Below are 19,910 nucleotides of genomic sequence, written 5' to 3' on the forward strand. Positions count from 1 at the left end.
GCGGGGGGGGTGGGGGGGGGGGGGGTGGGGGGGGGGGGGGGGGGGGGGGGGTAAAAGCTTCATTGGGGTCATCAGGTTGGTACCCTCCTTCACTGGTGTTTCGATGATAGGCCCACGACACCTCCAGAGGCCTCATCGGCACCACCTGGCCGGGATCCCAGGTGTGCCCCCCTCTGCTTTTACTCTCTTGAACCCTGCTGTTGTTGGCGGTATTTCAGCGCCCAAGTGGTGTCTTTCCTCTTGATCCATAGCCACCGGCTTGCCTGTTCAGCTGCGCCAGAGAGGGCTTTGATGGCCTGACACTGGGCTTGGCCTTGAGTTCCCATTTTCTTCTTTTCTGGTGACTTGCCTACGAAGCCTCTGCAGCCTGCTTCTACTGGGCCAACCTTCGCTTTCCAGGTGTTGCTCAGTATTTGCTGCCAGCTCATCGTACTTAAGGCTCTTGCGATCATAGGCCTCCTCCACAGCATCCTCCCAGAGCACAGTGAGCTCAGTGATGTAGATGAGGCACAGCGAGGAGGACCAAGGCATGAGGTCTGGTCTGAGGGTAGTAGAGGCGATCTCAGATGGGATGCTGATTCAGATCTGCCAGTAACCTCCAGTCAGAGTGTTGATTATAAATGTATATTAAATGTATCAATCATTAATAAAGCTACTGGACAAGGTGATTAGAAAGCTGTAAAAATATCATGCATTTTCTCATAGTGGATTTATTTTTGATATACTGCCTACAGTATTTTCAAGAGTCTTAGTTCTAATTATGTAATCACAAAATCTTAGTCATAGTCAAGGTAATGCTGCAGTGTACCTATGCAGTGTGTTGCTCCCTCTGTGTGTGTCTGTGTGTCTGTGTGTGTGTGCACTCAGGCAGACAGAGTCTAGTGTAGGATATTTGTTTTCATAGTAATGAGACTGAACCACGGTCGGTTGGATGGATGTTTAGACTGCCCTGTCTCCCTCCATGTACACTAGTCGTTTCTGCTGTCTCCCACTCTGGACTTTCTCATTTTTTCTCCTCCTCTCCGTTCCAACAGTCAGAGCTGTCATAGATTTGAGAACGTGCAGGTGCTGCTGCTGTTCCCTCTTCCTGGAAAGAGGAGAGGCTCCAGTGAGACGAATACTGTAATTGTCTTGTGTTTTTCAGCTCGCTCGCTGTCTAAATGATCTTTTTCGCTACTGTTCACGCCATGATGACAATGCTTTCTCTCATTTTGTCTGTTTTTTTTCTCTTTTACCACATCCTGTCCAGTTTATGTGTCCCTCTTTCGAACCTTTATTGTCATACGAAGCAGGTTAGGGCTCCAAAACACTTTGACAAGCGCTGGCTGTTGCTTAAACCTGTGTGACCTTTGCTGCTGTGCTTGGACGGTTTGTAACAGCAGTCCGGTCTCTGTCACCTCCCGTAGCTCCCCCTGGGCCCCACTTTTTGCCTCCCTTGCTTGTAATTAATGTCAGACCCAACAGTGAGATTTGGAGGAGGCATGAGCTCACAATGTGAACATGCCCTTACTTGGCTACAGCTCCTCTGTCATGGCACTCTTGTTTGGAGCGCTGGCCTGGCTGTAGCCCTGCACTGGCCCCTTGTGTTTATCAGAGACTATTACACCACATACATCTGCTTCCTTGCTGTAAGAGAGAGACACAAGTTACTTAAGTGCCGACTCTAATTACAGCCAGCGCATTTAGTTTAGCCAGATGAGACTCCTAAGGAAATGCAAACTGCCCTTTTCTCAAAAATCTCTCAGATTCCTGACAAGCGTGCATTAGCATTCAAATCAATTTCCTCTCCTTCTCTGGGAGCTCCTATCGTTGCCAACAGAAGCTTGTGTAATCATATAGAGTGCCTTATTATGCAAAGTGAATCTCTGTTTTGTTCAACTTCACATCAAAGTGTGTAAAGTAGGTTAGTAGACGTGTCTGGAACTGCTCTTTGCTCCTGCGACTGTGTCTTTTCCCCGTCTTCCTCCTGTGTTTTTTCCACCGTTGAGAAAACGCTTCCCTAAGTGCTCGGTAGCTCCGTGGTAGAGCGTGTAACATTAAGGCTGAGTCCTTACAGCAGCCCATGTTTGTTTGGCCCGGGCCCTTTGCTGCATGTCATCCCCCTGCTCTCATCTGTTTCCTGTCTCAGAATTCAAAAAAAGCAAAAATCCCTGAGAAAACGCTCCCTAAGAGCCACTTCACGCAGCTCTGTCACTATTTCCTACTCTATCCCCAACAAAACAACCTGTTGCTCATATTAATTTTTACAACTTCACTTCACTTCCTAGTTTCGTGAGCCTGTGTGCAGATTATATCTGTCATTGTGGTATTGCATACAGAAAGTGTGAGCTAACTCTGACACAGAGGCTGTGTATTTGTAAGACCGTGAGTGTCACAGAGACTCACTGACACCAGTGACATGGAAATATCTGGACATGTGGAGGCTCTTATTCCGCACCAAAACCCGCACACGAGAGGCAAGTGGCCACTTTTTTTAAAAAAAAATGTTGTTCATTAACCTCCAGCTGATGTAATCTTCAGTCAGCTGTATGTGTGGTGTGGTGTTTTGAGAGGAGAGGAAGGGGTTTCCTTTGTGCGGGTGGATATGTTGCTAAGCTGCCGTCTCCTCAGCTGTGAAGCAGGAGGAAAGGCAGGAGGACGTGTTTATCTTCCACCTCCTCTAACGCTAAAACACTTTGTAAATGGTTAGTTGTGCTGGCTCACTTAAACGCTTTTCATTTTGCACGTGGAGTCCATTTTCAAGGCAGTGCTAGTGTTCAGCCTTTGCATTTTGCACTAAATACTCAAAACAATAACACTGAAACACTTCACTGAGGCCATTGTAGTAAATCCGAAAGCTGTAAATTAATTTCAGTTTAACACCGTCTAGCACTGTGTTTAAAATGACACCATTAAACTGTCAAATGAGTCCCGAGCGTCTGCGCTCACTCATCCCTGGATAATTTACATTCTATATATTGCCGGCACATTCGTGTGTGATCAGTCAAATGAGTTTGAAATGAGCAGCAGTCGTTCTGGGAAACTGCGAGCAGAAATATATTTAAAATATCGAGAAGAAAGAGAGTGCGATCAGCTCTAGAAAAGAGGAAGTGAGAACTAGGAGGGAAGAGAAGTTTCCTGTCATTAGTGAGGCAACCATCACCACGCTGCCTTTTTCTAAACCTCTCTGTGAGTGTGTGTTTTGTGAGCCTGCAAGAAAACTTTTAATATTTCTGTAAATGTGGAGGAAACCTACTTCATGCAAGTGTGTTCTCTGTTACCCATGTTAACCTCCAACACAACCACCTCCCCTCTCCCAGAACCAGTCTCACATCACCTGGATAGAGAGGGACTTTGCCAGTCTTAGAGCCCAGGTAAGCTCTGACTCTTCTCCTGCACAGCAGCAAAACATCAGAGCTTCTCCTTCACTAAGCAAAGACACATTAAGGCTTCATGTTGCTCACAGTAACATCTCTGCATTTCAACACCCCTTTATTCTTCAATCCCACTATTGCTATAATCAAGCTTTTCCGAGTGTGTGCTGCATTGCAGTGTAATCAGATGTTTGTGAAGCGTACGTCTGCTGACCTAAGAGAGAAGTTGACTCATGCGCTGCTGTATTTAACAGCCTATTCTCTTCCTTTGCTGAAGAAATTTACTGCACAGAGCAATAAAGTGAGCACTTAAGGACCAGTGAGAGCTGTTTTAGGAGACAGGATAAGCAGGAATAGACTATTATGAGGGGGAAGAGAGGGACATGCCCGGCCCCAGACAGGAAAGTCTCTGTCATCCACAGGCAGTGAGTCGTCCGAATCTTCTTTACGCTTCTCATCCTCTCTCTGCGTACAAACCTCTTCACGTCCTCTAGCTTCTGCTCTGTTGAATTGTGGGTAAAGGGAAGTGGTATAGAGCTGGGTTTTGGGGTCAGACCACTTTGGAGGAAAAAACACTGGTAACACAGAAACATATGTGGTGACATGTATGATTCTCAGTCAGGGCTTCAGAAACACCTCTCGTAGCACCTCTCTCCTTTTTTTTCTGTTGTTTCAGTTTCAGTCCACCTCTCTCTCTCTCTCTCTCTCTCTCTCTCTCTCTCTCAGCCACAGATGTGTGTGTGGGACTTGTTGGGTGCAGGACTGTGAGAATAAGCGCAGGCTCTTCCTTCCTGCCCGCTTTGGTTCCAGTTCACTTCAGCTGCAGTCAGTCACTGAGGACACACAGGGCTAATCAGACCTGCACAGAGAGCAATGGAGAGGGGGAGGACAGGAGAGATATTAGAGGAGAAAATGAAGATGAAGAGTTAATAAAATATTACAGCAGAGAGATAGATAAAGGGAAGAGATTTTTTTCCATATTTACTGGATGTCCACAGAGTTAATCCTGACATGAGTGCACAAATGAGTCCGAGGTGAGACTTGAGATGATGTATGGCAGGTAGCACGGTTTGCCTTGTTATGGGCTTAGGTAGGATGATGAAGCACAAGTGTTGGCAATGCTGAGATGGAAAAGGACAAGAGGAAGTTCAACCTGAGCCGCTTGCTGAGCCTCTACCTGTCCAAAAAGAACAAAGTCCTGGCTGGCAGCCCCGCGCACGGTAACAGCTGCAGATCGACACCTGCAACAGACAACAGCAGCACTGCTAACACTTTACCTACGCCGAGGAACCACTGGACGGTAAAGTGATACCTCCTCATGTTGGCATCTTGATAAACTCTGAGTAGTCTCCAGGGAGCTGTTAGTGGCGCCGTGTTGTTGTTAAGCACGGTAATTTTTAAATGAACAAGCAGGGAAGTGGGATCTATTAACGCTGCAAAGTGCAGATGATGCTCGCTGTTATCTGTGGTTGTGTAGAAACAGGGTGCAGCTGAGAGCCTGCATGTTCAACCAACTCTGGTTTCCTGTTGTCAAATAGAGACCCAAGCTGCAGTGGCTGTTTACATTGTATTGCTGAAACTTTATCATTTCCATCACTGAATCATCAGGCTTTTTGTGATTAACAGATAAATGATTTAGTTTCAAGTTGATGCTAATTCATTTTCAGTATTGATTCATCAGATGTTTATTTTTAAATGAATTAATCAGCAGCTTTATTTTTAAAATGTCAGAAAATACTGAAAAATGCTCATCACAAGTTCCCAGTACCCAAAAAGATGTGTTCACATGGCTCGTTTTATCAATACAACAGTCTGAAACAAAAAGATATTCAATAAACAATTATAAGAAATAAAGAAAAGCAGCAAATAAGAAAATGTTTGGCTTTCATCAGTTATCCATCAACTAAGGCTGCAACTGACACTTATTTTCATTTACGGTTAATCTGTCGATTATTTTCGGTCAATAAAATGTCAGTCGGTAATTCCTGCAACCTCAGATGACGTCCTCAAATGTCTTATGTTGTCCATAACCTCAAATATTCATTTTACTGTCACAGCGGAGCAAAGAAGTCAGAAATATTATTGTTAAGATGCTGGAATCATAAAGTTTTGTCTCTTTCTCTAAAAATACTCAAACAGATTAATCGATTCAGTCATCTAATAAACTGGCGATTAATTTATTAGTTGACAACTAATCGATTAATCGTTGCAGCTCTACTGTCAGATTGTTCAGCACTAACTTCATCCATAAAATATCAAAAGTGACAAAAGCCCATCACTTACAGCCTCAAAATTGTGCATTTTATTGCTTATTTTGTTTAACCACTGTCCAAAAAAGACAAACAGTAAGCAGCAAACAACAAAACTTTACATTTGAGAAGATTAACCCAGCAAATATGTGATATTTTTACTTATATAAATGCTCCCAACTGGTGGGTCGCAGTCCAAAAGTGGGTTGTGGGTGACCGCAACTGACTCGTGAACGTGTCAAGCTAGTGAAAAAAGCAGTTTATTTTGAAGTACAGTGAATTTTTGGCTCACAACTTTTATTTTCAAGTGCAGTTCCTGATGTAGAGCGAGCGACTAACAGACAGCTACTTGACAGAGATGGCAAAGTAGCTCGAGGACATGTTCAAATGCAAGTATGACACTGAATTTATTGAACTGTGCGGACCTTGAACTAATGACTAAGGAGAAATCTGGAGCCTGAGGCTGAACCAGTTGGGAACTACTGATGTACACGACTACAGACTGAAATGTTTTGTCTGTTGTTAAAGGTGCCTGCAGAGGACAAAGTCAATTAATCAAAGTGAAGAACAGGAAAGATGTTTTACTTTCCAGTCTCAAATTTTGAGAATTTTCTGCAAATATCTGTGATCCTCGAGGGTTGAAGTAAAAAAACAAAGATGTTTCCCCACCAACCAATCAGTTGAATTTAGTACACTCCCTGCAGGTAACTGTAGCGCTGTGGCTCACTGTATTCACAGGGTGTGAAACTCAGGGCAGTACAAGTACAGAGAACTGAAAAGCCGGTCTCTAAAAAGGGACGTGTTGTTGTTGACATTGTTGATGCTTTGATACATATCTGTAGGGTTTTGTGGGTGAGGCTGACACCAGGTCAGCCATGTGTGTTGATGTGGTGGAGTTGTGAGCAGTGCCGGTGCTCCACCCTGTAAAGAAACTGAGACGTTGTCTTAAAAGTCTCTGGATAAACAGAGAACGTAGAAAGGAACCGCTGGAGGCATGTCGCATTGTTTGAAATGTGCACCGCTGCTGTGCTGATGCTGTTTGTGATGTTGCAGTTGCCATCATTTCCAGAAACTACTTTGGCCAGAACCACAGGGTGTTATCACTCATTCTTACACACACATCTCAATTTTCTCTGTGCTTCCTCTTTCCAAAGTATTTGATTTTGATATAGTGTTATTTACAGACACCTCTGTGAGAGAACTTCTCCTTTTTCACAGCAAACAATCTGACACTTTAGGTCTTTTACACAATCTTCTCGAACATAGTGTCCTCTTTGTTTCAGCCGTTTGTTCAGCGATGACTGACTGCTGTATTAAACTTTATTCCTCTGCTTTGCACCTTTCAGGAAGATGGAGACATCAAGGAGATCAACATCACCCATGTGGTCAAGGAGGGCTCGGAGAAGGCTGATGCCTCTCAGTTTGAACTGCTCAAAGTGTTGGGGCAGGGATCCTTTGGAAAGGTAACTGCTGTCTGTGCTGCTCGCTCTGTCTGATATTGTTCTTTGCACTCTTAGATGTGAAGTCACAAAAAGTGGATTGCGGTTGTGGATGTTATCATGAATTGCGCACCATATGCAACCCGCTATCTGCCCTGTCTCAAGGTCTGATCCAAAAGATATTGCACTAGTCATATTACAGAGCAAACACGGCTATAAAGTTTTGCAGCTGAGTGCAATCTGCCTTTTTTTTCATCCATGTTGCAAAGTATGAATGTCGCCTTTGCAGAGTAATGGCAGAGAGAAAACTTGCAGAGACATTCCTCAAAACTTCAGACTAGGAATTTAAAAATGACAGATATAAACTGTTTTTTTGATTTAATATCCCAGTCTGTCAGCGCGCCTCAGTTACCAGCAAGTCTCTAAAGACGCTGATAATTTACTGCGTGCAGCTGTTAGCGCTGATCTTCGTGATTTGGACTGTGTTTGCAGTGAAGCTCATTTGAATAGACGGAGGCCAATTTTGGCACAGGAGCACTGATATCCAGTTAGGGGTGGATTTCCCCCGTTTGTGGGTGCTTTGAGAATTACACTGATCCTTTTTGTGCAGGTTTAGTAGCTGCAAAAACAAGGCAATCTTTCTGTGAATGCGCTTGTCAGACTCTCAATCTCTGATCTGATGTAAGAGGGTTTTCGTTCTGCTTATGCAGGTGTTCCTGGTGCGAAAGGTGACCCATCCTGATGCCAACCAGCTCTACGCCATGAAGGTCCTCAAGAAGGCCACACTGAAAGGTACAGTAGCCTGTGATGTGCTTGAGTGGTGTCACTACAGTGGGATGATGTAAAAGATTTGAATTTCCTGACCCCTGTCTGTTAACTATGTAAACCTGAGGCCTGTACTATGACGCAGGATTTGGAGTTAGCGAGGTGACTTCAGGGTTAACTCTGGGTTTTCAGTTCTATGAAGCTGGTTCTCTTTTTACCGGAATACATCTCATGCTGAACTGCAACTTCATGGTATCAGATCACAGCCTGTCAACGCCTGTCCTCTGACCAATCAGATCACTGAAAAAAAAAGTATCCATAGACAAAAGTCCAGAGTCTCAGGTAAAAAAGAGCTCACCTACATGTTGTTACAGGTCAGTAGAATCATTTCATTGTTGCAGGGCTCTGCTTCCACTGGTTTTAAAACAAACGGAGAGATAGTTTGCACACTAATGCAAAGTTGCAAAGTTTTGCAAAGTTTATTTTAGTCTGTGGAGATAGTGTTGCTAATTTACACCCTGATATCATCACTGCAGCTCAAAACAACATCAGACAATCTGTGTGATGAGAACTAGGAAAAAAAGATAATATAGAAAATAGAGAAAAATAATCCACACACTGTTAACTGGCTCCTGTTATTATAAATGCTACATGTGGGTCAGATAGATGTCATCGGTCATTAACTATAGGCTACTTTTCCACTCTTTACTTCAGCAGCAGAAACAGTCTGGCGTTACGTTAAAGTGTTTCATGTGATATATTCAGAGTAGTTTCGTCATCTTCCAACTAAATAGTAAAATATACTCTTTACTGCCACGTCTCCACCGACGGTGTATTTTTAGATATTATTTTCAATATTTCTACATTTTCCATTATTAGATTACAGAGTATTATTTACATCCCACGCCACTGACATTTTACTGTCTCATAGTCGCAGACACTTTCAGTACCGTTTCATCTCATAGTATGAAGCAGCCTACTTCATTTATGGTTTTGATGGTGTCTCCGGTAATTAACACCCCCACTTTCTCCACATGAATGCGCTTGTGGTTGGATGGGAAAACCCAGAGTTGACTGAGCTAGTTGATAACCAGCTTTGTGGTGCCGGTTATCCAGATGGCCAATGTTAGGGTTAGTCAAGCCAGATAAGGAAAAGATATCCTGGGTAAGTTGAACTGGCTTTGTAGTACAGGCCTCTGTTCTAAAGCACACCAACAGGCTTATCATTGCATTAATGATAGTGAATTTTATGTATTTATTAAGTGCTGAAACAATTAGCTGATAGTCAAAAAATTAATCCACAGTAAGTTTGATAACCAAATAAGCAATTTGAAGTCGTCACTTTAAAGGTGTACTATGCAGGATTGTAATAACTGATCGTAAACACGCTCAACGGCAAAAGTGAAAGTAAAAGCCAACTCCAGATTCACTCTTGTTTGGCACTGTGTCTCTCTGATGCCTGCTGCTTACGGTCTGGCCCCTGCTCACTACCTGCTGTGAAGCTGCACCTACTTAGGGCAACAAAAAAGATTATTGTGGGTGTATCAGTACAATGGACAACCAAGAAAGGTCTCTCCAAGAAGGAGATACCTGCACACCAGTGGCGGCTGCTGGTCTTTCAAACAGGGGAAGCTCACTTTAAGTTTACATCATAAAATTTGTCATATTGTAGCGAGGCAGTAACTTATAAAAGGAACATTTTATTGAAGCCGTTTTTCAACCACAGTCATGCCATAGAACCACAGATTTTCAGATGGGTTTAAACACCTGAACTGAACTGTACAAACAGTGAAAATGGGCTATATTGCTTATGGAAATAAGGAACGGCACTCTGTCAGAAGACTCCACTCGCAAATATCCGAATGGGACTGAGCTCGAAATGTGGAGCGCTGTCAATCACAAAGGGGTTCCGCCTTTTAGACAGTTCCTCCAATCATCAGGCATACACCGAGCGTCCTCTCCCGCCTTTAGACGCTTTGCTTAACTAAAGACTGATGTCTTTCTCCCTGATTTTGTGTTTAGATGGGCGGATAAAATTTCAGAGTTTAAAAAAACTCCCTATGTTGCAGAACCAATAGTAAATCCGCAGGGCGGTCCTTCGGTGGCTCGCTGAACTCTTGTGCTCGTAAACATAGTCCGACTAGAAATATGTGCAGCAGTACAAAATAGCTCAAGTCGCTGTAAGTCCTTCATTTCCACAATCTTGTGGACTGAGCACACGTTTGATAAAACGGAGTTAAATCTCTCGGCATCCATTTTCAAGCTCTCTGTGTGTTTGTGTCCTTGCAGACGAGAAAAGGGGGAGCGCACATTTCCGCGAGGGCGTGTCCTTTTAAACAATGCAAAAGGCGTTGCTTTGTTGCCGGCCGTTTTCTCCGGTGTGTTAAACACACTTAAGAAAGGAGAAGAAAAAAAAAAAAAGAAAGAAGAAAGGAGTGTCTCCAGACTATCAGAAGGCGGAGATCTCTGATTGTCTGGTGGCGAGACTAGCTCAGCGCTATCTCACAGGAATGCTTGGAGGCTCTGCGTCCACCATGCTGACATGGGAATGTATGACAGGGAGGTCGCGTTTGAAAACTGGTGATAATCAGCTGACGTTTGAACATCATAGTCATGATGTGAAACGCATCCTAGCGCACGTTTAATGCAATGTAAATTCTTATTTTAATGTAAATTCAATAGTGCATATTTGATTGTCTCAGAGCAATCGCCCCTGCCGCACAGCAATGCAACTGGGCTGGACAGCCACAAAAAGATTTACAGACTGAGATCAATGCAAAAAAAAACACTTCAATTTATTTAGGACATCCATGCACAAAAAGCAAAGGGGCACAAAGTGCAAAAAATAATTAAAAATAGTTAATAAAAACAGCAGCAAACGTTTCAGTCCTGGAGTATCGTTAGTGCTGAAACATTTGCTGCTGTTATAATTCACTTTTTAAAAATTGTTTGTGCAGGGTTGTCCTAAATAATTGGACTTTTTGCATTGATCTCAGCCTGTGAACCTTTTTTTAGTGGCTGTCCAGTCCAGTTGCATTGCTGTGCAGGTATCTCCTCTGCCGAGAGGAGCTATTTTCTCACATCGATGATGAGAGCAAACATTTGTTGCAACCATGTATTTATTGCCTTTATAGAGCTGCAGCTTTCTTAGCTTCAAGTTCATGTTGGACTGTTTTTATAAAAGCTTTCTCTTTGGTTTCTGTGGTGATTTCAATGTTTGTTTTGAAGTGGCAGTACCCTCAGTTTCATGTAAAAGGGTGTATCTTTTCCTGTAACTCATGGGGGACTATATAAAGTCAGAGATTGTAAGCACACGACCACAGCTTGCAGTGGATTTTTTTTTTTAACTTTGCGTACAGGTGGTCTCTCAGTAAACGTCGGGGTGTCAGATTTGTGCACACGGGCCCCAACAATGATGTGGTTACTTCACAGTGTGCAGATGTAGAGATTTTTTTTTTTCATCTTTAAATTCTATTTTTGTTGGCATGAGAATTGAATGTAAGAGTATAAACTGGTTTCACTTTACTCACTGTTCAGAGTGCACAGCTTCCACACAGTCCCACGCTGACACTCTGCGTGGCCCCCGACAGCCTCTGCGATTATAAACCAGCAAAGTATTGATCCTGACTTTATTGTGCAGCCAACCTGAAACCAAATTTTGCAAACCTAATTCATCCATGCCGTTTCGAGACCGCACTGAGTAAAGTGAAAATTGTTGGAGGGCTTTGTCAGCCTACTTTTCAATATTAAAGTTTCATACATCCGCGTTTAACTCTGGGCTCTTGTTCATCCTTCAGTGAGAGACCGTGTGAGAACCAAGATGGAGAGAGACATCCTGGCAGACGTCAACCACCCATTTGTTGTCAAACTGCACTATGGTGAGTCAGCCCGAAGCTTTTTTATTTCATTTTACTTTCCAAACCTAGGAAATATTGGATCTACGATTTCACGCCTGTCTTACTGCTTTAAATCCCAGAAACTTTCCTCAGTAATGTTTCCTGACGTACTGTTGAATCATATTTGAGTGAAACGTGTGTGTTTGTAGCATTCCAGACTGAAGGGAAGTTGTACTTGATCCTGGACTTTCTCAGAGGAGGCGATCTCTTCACTAGACTGTCCAAAGAGGTGAGAGTGATGCACTGGATTTTGGTGTTTTGCTAGCCTTGAGTCCAAAAGGTCCAGTCGTTTATCGCACTTGATCTGTCCATTGTCTCGCTCTTGTGATGTTATTCTTTTTCATTCATTCATTATCTCTTCTCATGTGTCTCATGCCTCCCAGGTGATGTTCACAGAGGAGGATGTGAAGTTTTACCTAGCAGAGCTGGCGTTAGGACTGGACCACCTCCATAGCCTGGGCATCATTTATAGGGACCTCAAGCCTGAAAAGTAAGAGCAAATGGACACACTCAACACACAGAAACACATGTAAACAAAAGATGAACCAAAAGATGAACCATGAGTCTTGGATCCAGAGCCATCTGGACAGTCATGTGACAGACAATAGCAACCTCTCTCTTCAATATTTTTAGACTGCACAGGCCATCAGTAAGAAAATTCCTCGAACTTGGCACAGTTGTACATTTGTAACGCCAACTCTCATCTCATAAATCCCCAACTGCAACTTTCTTGTAGTCTTTGTGGAAAATCTGTTATCTGTGCTGCAGTGCTCTCTGAAGAGGCTTTTATTTGGAGTAGTCTAAAGCAGGATTTGTACTCGTGTGGCAGACCCTACACCGTAGCCTACACCGTTGTGAGCATTTATACTTGTGCGGTGGTGTGCCTGTGTCACTCTGCAGTTACACCTCCAAAACACTGGTTGGCGACGGAGGTTTCTGTGAAGTGCTGTAAAGTTTAGTTGACTCAAAACACACATTAAACACATATTAAACACACATTAAACATGACTTAATAGAGACAGTTTCAAACACAAGTACACAAATCAGCTTAAACTCGCAGCATTCACAGACAAAGCACTTGTCTTTTGCTGGACACATTTTCCCCACAAATACAACATGCTAACGTTATTAGCACAAGCCTATGGCATTTTAAATTAAATTAGCTTAGCCGCTAGCGATCTTTTCCTCTTCTCATATAAAACCAGGGACAACTGCAACATTTAGAAAGATAACGATACATAATTTAGCTCCGTTACAACTCACAAAGTATACCAACAAAGCGACTGTCTTATACTAAACATGTTTCCAAACAAATACAACATGCTAACGTTATTAGCACAAGCCTATAGCATTTTACATTGTATAAATTCAGTACAGCTCTGTCGGTGATAAAACGTCAGAACAGAGTCACATACCTGGATTCCAGTGTCTTTAGCATGTAACAAAAGCCTTTGTTTTCAGCAACACAGTATAGACGCAGATCTTTGCACAGGAAGTAGGTCATGGACTGTGTTGCTTTCTTCGCTCTCTCAGTTGGAAGGTAACGTTAGTTTTGTCAAGTTAAGTGTGTCCAGTGTCGGTTGGTTTTTTCGGTAGAGGGAGTTTAGTGTCAGCTTGGCCGTCAGCAGCTAACGCTATCTCTGGATGGTGGCGTGTGAGGTGAGCCCTCATGTTCATCGTATTCCCAGAGTATTTTATTCTCATATGACACTGCTTGCAAATCGCATGGGTCATATCCAAGTCCTTCTTTTCTTCCATGTTAAAAAAATCCAAAATAAGTCCGGATGTTTGATTTAAATACCGACTGCGCATTTCTGATTTGTTTCTCCGGTGGCTCCATTTTGTTTTAATGAACTTCCTGCCAATTGCCGCTGACTGAGACCTCTGCTGACCTCACCAGCACCATCTAGTGGACCAAATAAGCAATTGATTTTATTATTCTAGTACAAAAAGTTGTATCAAAATGTGTATTTGCAAAAATGTATAGTGTAAAAGATCGATGCTTAGCGTCCGTGTATCGATACAATATTGCCACGCAAAATATCACGATACCATGCTGTATCGATTTTTTTCCCCATGCCTAACAGTGATGAGGTTTTTAATCAGACAATCAGTTTATTTGTCACATGGTTTTACACAAGGCAGTCCAATCACCTCCTCCGAACTGTGCATTGCAGTAAGCACCTTATTGTTTCCTTGACTGCTCTTCTTACATTGTAGGCTTCTGCTTTCTAATTGTCCATGTTTCCAGACTGCTGCCTTCAGTTGTAGGTTGCAGTGTGTTTGTTTGTGGCGTCCCAGATGGCTGTGGCAAATCCATTTCTGTTCAGCGCTTGGAATTAAAACAAAACATTGCTATCGTACAAGTTATTCCATTGTATTGAACTTTAAAGGGACCCAGTGGAGTTTTCAATTTGCACTTTGAACAATTCTCATTCCTCACCAAAACGCCTCGTGTGTGTCCCTCAGGCTGAACAAACATTTTGACTGCAAACCTGCCTCATTAAACATTCGCGAAACCTTTTCAAGTTTTGAACCCTGTCTTGTTTACATCAGCTGTCTTCCGCATTTTAATTGGGACGTGGCTACTTTTTATGGTGCATTACTGCCATCAGTTGTTGATATACATTCTTCAGCCTCTGCAGTACCCCCTCGCTCATAGTGTGCAGTGCTGCTAGGACGGTTATTATCATATTGTAAAGGTTATTATTATATTGCAAGCAGAATGTGCGGTACGACATGTCTTAATGAGTGAATTAATTTGACGTTTCTTTCTTAAAGCATTCTCCTGGATGAAGAGGGACATATCAAACTCACAGGTGAGCCTTCTACTTCTTCCTTCACACCCAGTCTCTCTATCAGGGACGCACACAATCACACCCACACACTTTCCTCTCCTCTACCTCGATGACCTTCATTACTCACAGTGGTGTGACAGCCTTATCTCGCTGACTCCAGATATCCTCATGCATATGGGCCTGTACAAGTTAATTATTACGCTTTATCTTCTCGGTCTACCTCTATCGTCATCCATAATCACACCACTTATTTACTCCCGGGTCCTGCTACCATTGAACCGAAGGTGACCATCGCAGATTTTAGAGAGGCAATTATAAGAAGTCACACTGAGGGAGAAATGGACCAGAAGGAAGTGCTGTGAAATAGTGTTTATTAGATTGAGAGGCAGGTTTCTTTCTCTCCTGTCTTACCTATAAACTTACTAGTTACTGAATTAACTGTCACAGGGTGAGGCTGTGGGTGAAGTAAGAGCACGGGGACAGATTCTCTGTGTAACTTGATCCACTTTAATGTCCGAAAAAGAATGTAGGACAACTGATCATCGACAACAATAGTGGCATCTCACCTTATATATATCACTCTGCCAAACATAACTCTCATTACCTGCACATTCCCAATTTAACATAAAGAGCAAAATAAAATATGTGAACAATAGTTAACATTAAATTGTGTAGATGCAAAATAATGAACAGAGGAAAACAGTGGTTAGCATTGTCACCTGACAGCAAGAGGATTGCTCCACCATGGGTGGAGGTTTAGAACCCCGGGGTGTGAGTTTGCATGTTCTTCCTGTGTCAGTGTGAGTTTTTCTCCAGGTACTCCAGCTTCCTCCCACACTCCAAAGACAAGCAGGTTAATTGGTGACTCTAACTTGGCCGTAGGTGTGAATGTGAGTGTGAATGGTTGTCTGTCTCTATGTGTCAGCCCTGTGATAGTCTGGTGACCTGTCCAGGGTGTACCCTGCCTCTTGCCCAATGTCTGCTAGGATAGGCTCCAGCCCTCCGCGACCCCTAACAGGATAAGCGGTTGCGGAAAATAAATGAGTGATGCTTAAAGGGATAGTGCACCAAAAAATGAAAATTCAGCCATTATCTACTCACCCATATGCCGAGGGAGGCTCAGGTGAAGTTTTAGAGTCCTCATAAGAGATCCCAGGGGAGAGTGGGTAGCAACACAACTCAACTACATTCAAACGTCCAAAAAGACATAATTGAAACCACAAAATATCTCCATACTGCTCGTCCGTAGTGATCCAAGTGTCCTGACACCCCGACATAAAAAGTTGTTTGGAAAAACGTCATTTGAACTCTGTTTTTAGCCTCATTGTAGCCTGCAGCTCTAACTGCCTCTCTGTGCACCGCACTCATGTGTGCGCGCTTGCACAAGACCGTGAGACATGGGCACCGCATTCATGTGTGTTCACGTGCTTTTCGCTTTTGCTGGGTACAGAGAGGCAGTTAGAGCTACAGGCTACAATGAGGCTAAAAACAGAGTTCAAATGACATTTTTCCAAACAACTTTTTATGTCGGGGCTTCAGGACACTTGGATCAGCACGGTCGAGCAGTATGGAGATATTTTGTGGTTTCAATTATGTGTTTTTGGACGTTTGAATCTGGGGCACCGTAAACCTCCATTAGGTGGAGTTGTGTTGCTACCTCCTCTCCCCTTGGATCTCCGTAAGTGATGTGAGGACTCTAAAACTTCACCTGAGCCTCCCTCGGCATATGGGTGAGTAGATAATGGCTGAATTTTCATTTTTGGGTGCACTATCCCTTTAAGACAAAATTAAAAGTGCTCTAGTGTTGTCAGTTTATTGATACATACGAATATTTTGAATATCTGAAACAGTTTCAGTACTCATCCTCTGCAGTGGCGATATGTTTGCTACAGTCATTCTGCTTTTCTCTGCTACTAACCAAGAAAAGTGGTCGTCATCATGTCTTGTTGTATTTATCTTTTAATAAACATTTTGACTTGTATGCCTGCAAGGTCAATTTTCCCCACAGTATCGAAAATGGTACAAAATATCAATATGTTTCAAGGTATTGCATCAAAGTTAGACGTTACATTATCATGTCAACACTGAAGTGCTGTAAAATAAGTGACCAAAGATGCACATTAGTCATATTAGATTTTGTGTATATCATTTAGAATAACACATTACAGTAGGGTGCTGCACTCAGATGCTGGGTAGTGATGAGCTGACTGTGTCCTGTGGTGTGTTTTCCAGATTTCGGTTTGTGTAAAGAAGCCATCGATCATGAGAAGAAAGCTTATTCCTTCTGTGGTACTGTTGAGTACATGGCACCAGAAGTTGTGAATAGGCAGGGACACGACCACAGTGCCGACTGGTGGTCATTTGGAGTACTGATGGTGAGCTGGATCATTTTAAAGCCTTCATTCTCATGTGAAACTCAAATGTTCTACTGCACCTGTGTCTATGAGCGAACATGTAGATGACAGTTATATGCTCTGTCTCCCAGTTTGAGATGTTGACTGGAGCGCTGCCATTTCAAGGGAAGGACCGCAAGGAAACTATGAACCTGATTCTGAAGTGAGTATTCAGCAATCCGACACAGAAGCCAGTAGTCACATACTGTTGCTTTTGAAAGTGCCTTGAGCTGCGTGCCGTCTGTCTCTCCCTGCAGGGCACGTCTGGGAATGCCTCAGTTCCTGAGCGCAGAGGCCCAGTCTCTGCTCAGGGCTTTGTTCAAGAGGAACCCCGCCAACAGACTGGGTTAGTGTCAACTCATGAATATTATGTTCACCAAAGGCAACATAAAGGCTGTGTATCTTCATATATGTGTCTCTGGTTGAGATTTTACTGTTGTTTCTTTACAGGGTCTGGTGCTGATGGTGCAGAGGAGATCAAACGGCATGGTTTCTTCTCCACCATAGACTGGAATGTGAGTGTCTGAGGATATTTTAATATATGCGCAGTAAAAAATGCAGAGGATTTTCATTCAGAGCAACCACTGATCTTTGTGGGAGGAAAACCTTCAACTATGTGCTGTATTTGAAATTTGTTTATTCCTTTTAGAAACTCTTCAGAAGAGAAGTAAAACCTCCGTTCAAACCGGCGGTGGCTCGTCCAGATGACACCTTCTACTTTGACTCAGAGTTCACCTCCCGCACTCCTAAAGGTCAGAGAGCTGCATGTTTACTATTATGCCTACCAAATGTGACAAGACTCTGAAAAGGGTGCGGTTCGTTTGGGCAGGTGTGAACACAGAAATCGCACTCGAGTGCGCACCAAAACAACCACACCCAGACCTTCTTGAAGAAGTGGTTTCGGCCTGGTTACAAACAAACTCTGGTGCAGTTTGTTTGTGGTGAGAACGTGTTCCGACCTGGATCTGAACCAACTGCAGTCACATGACACATTGTTTGGGTTAAACATGAGCATGTTACAGTCCTGGAGGATTATTAATGTGCACCTCCTCCTGTACTGCCTTAATATGCAGCACATCCAATGCATCAAAACATTGTTTTCTAGTTGGAGCCGCGCCTCGTTTTCAAACTGTATGGTTTGACTAAAATGAACAATGACAGCAATATAGTCCACGATGACCAGCGCTAAAATCAACCTGCGTAGTTGTCCCTCCATTGTGACATTAGAAAGTGTCACATTTATCTTGCAAGTGTACTCTTCTTCAACGTTTTGTTTACTTCCTGGATTTTTCCCATGGAAATTCTGACCAATCAAGAGCAGCTTTCTCGCGCAAGGCATTTGCTCTGGTCCACTTGTAAATTTACAAGCTTGTCTAGAGTTGGCTAGAGCATAAATGCTGCCGTGAGAACACGAACCAACTCTAGGCAATTATGCAACTTTGTAACAAAATTAGTCCCTGATTTGGACCAAAGCAAGACGACTTTTGGTCTGAAAGCACCCTCAAAGATAGTGTCAGTTTTTAATCACAGGCTATGAGATTTTTAAAGACTGGGGAATTTACATGATTTGCAGGACTATAACTACATTTCTCAAGATTATCTCCCATCCTGCTCCAGGTGGAAAGTATTACACCAAACTCCCTGTAAGAAATGTGATGTACTAACAATTCCTTACGTGTCCACAATAGGGCTGCAACGATTACTCGACTAATCGATGACTAATCGACTATTAAAATAATCGGTGACTGTTTTAGTGGTTGACTAATCGGTTTGAGTCTTTTTTCATACAAAAGTACTATAAAAGAACCCCAAAATTCTCTTGTTGCAGCTTCTTATGTTCAAATATTGGCAGCTTTACACACTCTCCCATGACGGTGAACTAAAACCCTTTGGCGTGATTACGAAACAAGACATTAGATGACATAATTTTGGGGTTTGGGAGAGACAGGCCGACATTTTTCAACATTTTAACACATTTTACGATAAAATGATTGGTCGACTAATCGACGAAATGATCGACAGATTAGTCAACAGTGAAAATAATCATTAGTTGCAGCCTTAGTCCACAAAGACCCATAACTCCAGATATTCACTCGGCATCAATATATTCCATACAAATAACTGTATTTGCATACAAACTTTACGTTTTGAATTTGTCATCTGAGCTCTCCTCCATTTCCACAGTACAGGAGAACCAAGACATGTTCACCTCCTTGAGTACCCCACATGTTTAATGTATACCCATTTGCTTCTTGGGTGGTGCTGGAGAGAGCGCAGCTATTGGTTGTTGAATATATTCACATCATTGAACTTGAGTACTTGCATGAGCCAAGTAAAAAAACGTACGATAATATTGAACATGTTTGATTTTGTCAGAAAAGCAAGATGAGAAAAAGACTGACTTAAGACAGTTTGGAGTTTTATGACCATCTTAAACCAAGCGCTCTAGATCACTGGAGCGTGCACCAACTGAGGTGAAACTCATTGTCTGCAACAGTGAAATCTCTTGAAAAGTTGTTTGGTGTTAGGCCAGCATTAACCGACTCCATGTCTATTTCCTTCCTGAAAGCAGTTCAGTGGAAGTATTATATTTGTCCTCTCTCAGCTTAAAAAAAAATCAATAGCGGACGTTTTTTAATTTAAAGGAGACACCAGTGTGACTACGGCAGCACTAAGATGCAATAACCCTTTATTATAGCAGTGCTCATTAAACATACATAAGCTTGAAAGTGGGGTTTATTGCAATTCGCACATTTGAATACGTACATCTCTATAACATCACTTCCAGTGCATATAACTATAACTTTTTTTAATACTTGACTTTCCTCACTATCTTCCAGACTCCCCCGGCGTGCCCCCCAGTGCTGGAGCTCACCAGCTCTTCAGAGGCTTCAGCTTTATTGCGTCGACTCTGTTGGAGGAGGAAGATTCAGTGGAGAAGGTCAAGCCCCCGCCGCACCCAGTGGTCCAGGTCAGAATAAGTTGTTGCTTTTGTGTGTTTCTTTTCATTTGAACTA

At 42.8% G+C, this 19,910-nt stretch overlaps 1 protein-coding gene across 3 annotated transcripts in view; it reads left to right on the plus strand.

Moving 5' to 3' along the window:
* LOC126401386 (ribosomal protein S6 kinase 2 alpha) overlaps positions 1–19,910 on the plus strand; it is an 83,478-nt gene that overhangs the window by 55,688 nt on the left and 7,880 nt on the right. Inside the window, exons 1-14 of one of the 3 annotated variants that reach the window (XM_050062611.1) lie at positions 2,365–2,456; positions 3,300–3,353; positions 6,949–7,065; positions 7,752–7,833; positions 11,604–11,684; positions 11,852–11,931; positions 12,086–12,192; positions 14,484–14,521; positions 16,733–16,875; positions 16,986–17,056; positions 17,151–17,239; positions 17,344–17,408; positions 17,543–17,645; positions 19,734–19,864. In XM_050062611.1, coding sequence (XP_049918568.1) covers positions 2,415–2,456; positions 3,300–3,353; positions 6,949–7,065; positions 7,752–7,833; positions 11,604–11,684; positions 11,852–11,931; positions 12,086–12,192; positions 14,484–14,521; positions 16,733–16,875; positions 16,986–17,056; positions 17,151–17,239; positions 17,344–17,408; positions 17,543–17,645; positions 19,734–19,864 — 1,203 coding nt within the window. In that variant the 5' untranslated portion in view covers positions 2,365–2,414. Of the gene's footprint in view, positions 1–2,364; positions 2,457–3,299; positions 3,354–4,155; positions 4,654–6,948; positions 7,066–7,751; positions 7,834–11,603; positions 11,685–11,851; positions 11,932–12,085; positions 12,193–14,483; positions 14,522–16,732; positions 16,876–16,985; positions 17,057–17,150; positions 17,240–17,343; positions 17,409–17,542; positions 17,646–19,733; positions 19,865–19,910 lie in introns of those variants that run through there. The other 2 variants (XM_050062609.1, XM_050062610.1) reach the window with 2 other exon arrangements.

This window comes from Epinephelus moara, chromosome 14 (genome assembly GCF_006386435.1).
Source record: "Epinephelus moara isolate mb chromosome 14, YSFRI_EMoa_1.0, whole genome shotgun sequence".
In the NCBI taxonomy this organism is placed as follows: domain Eukaryota; kingdom Metazoa; phylum Chordata; class Actinopteri; order Perciformes; family Serranidae; genus Epinephelus; species Epinephelus moara.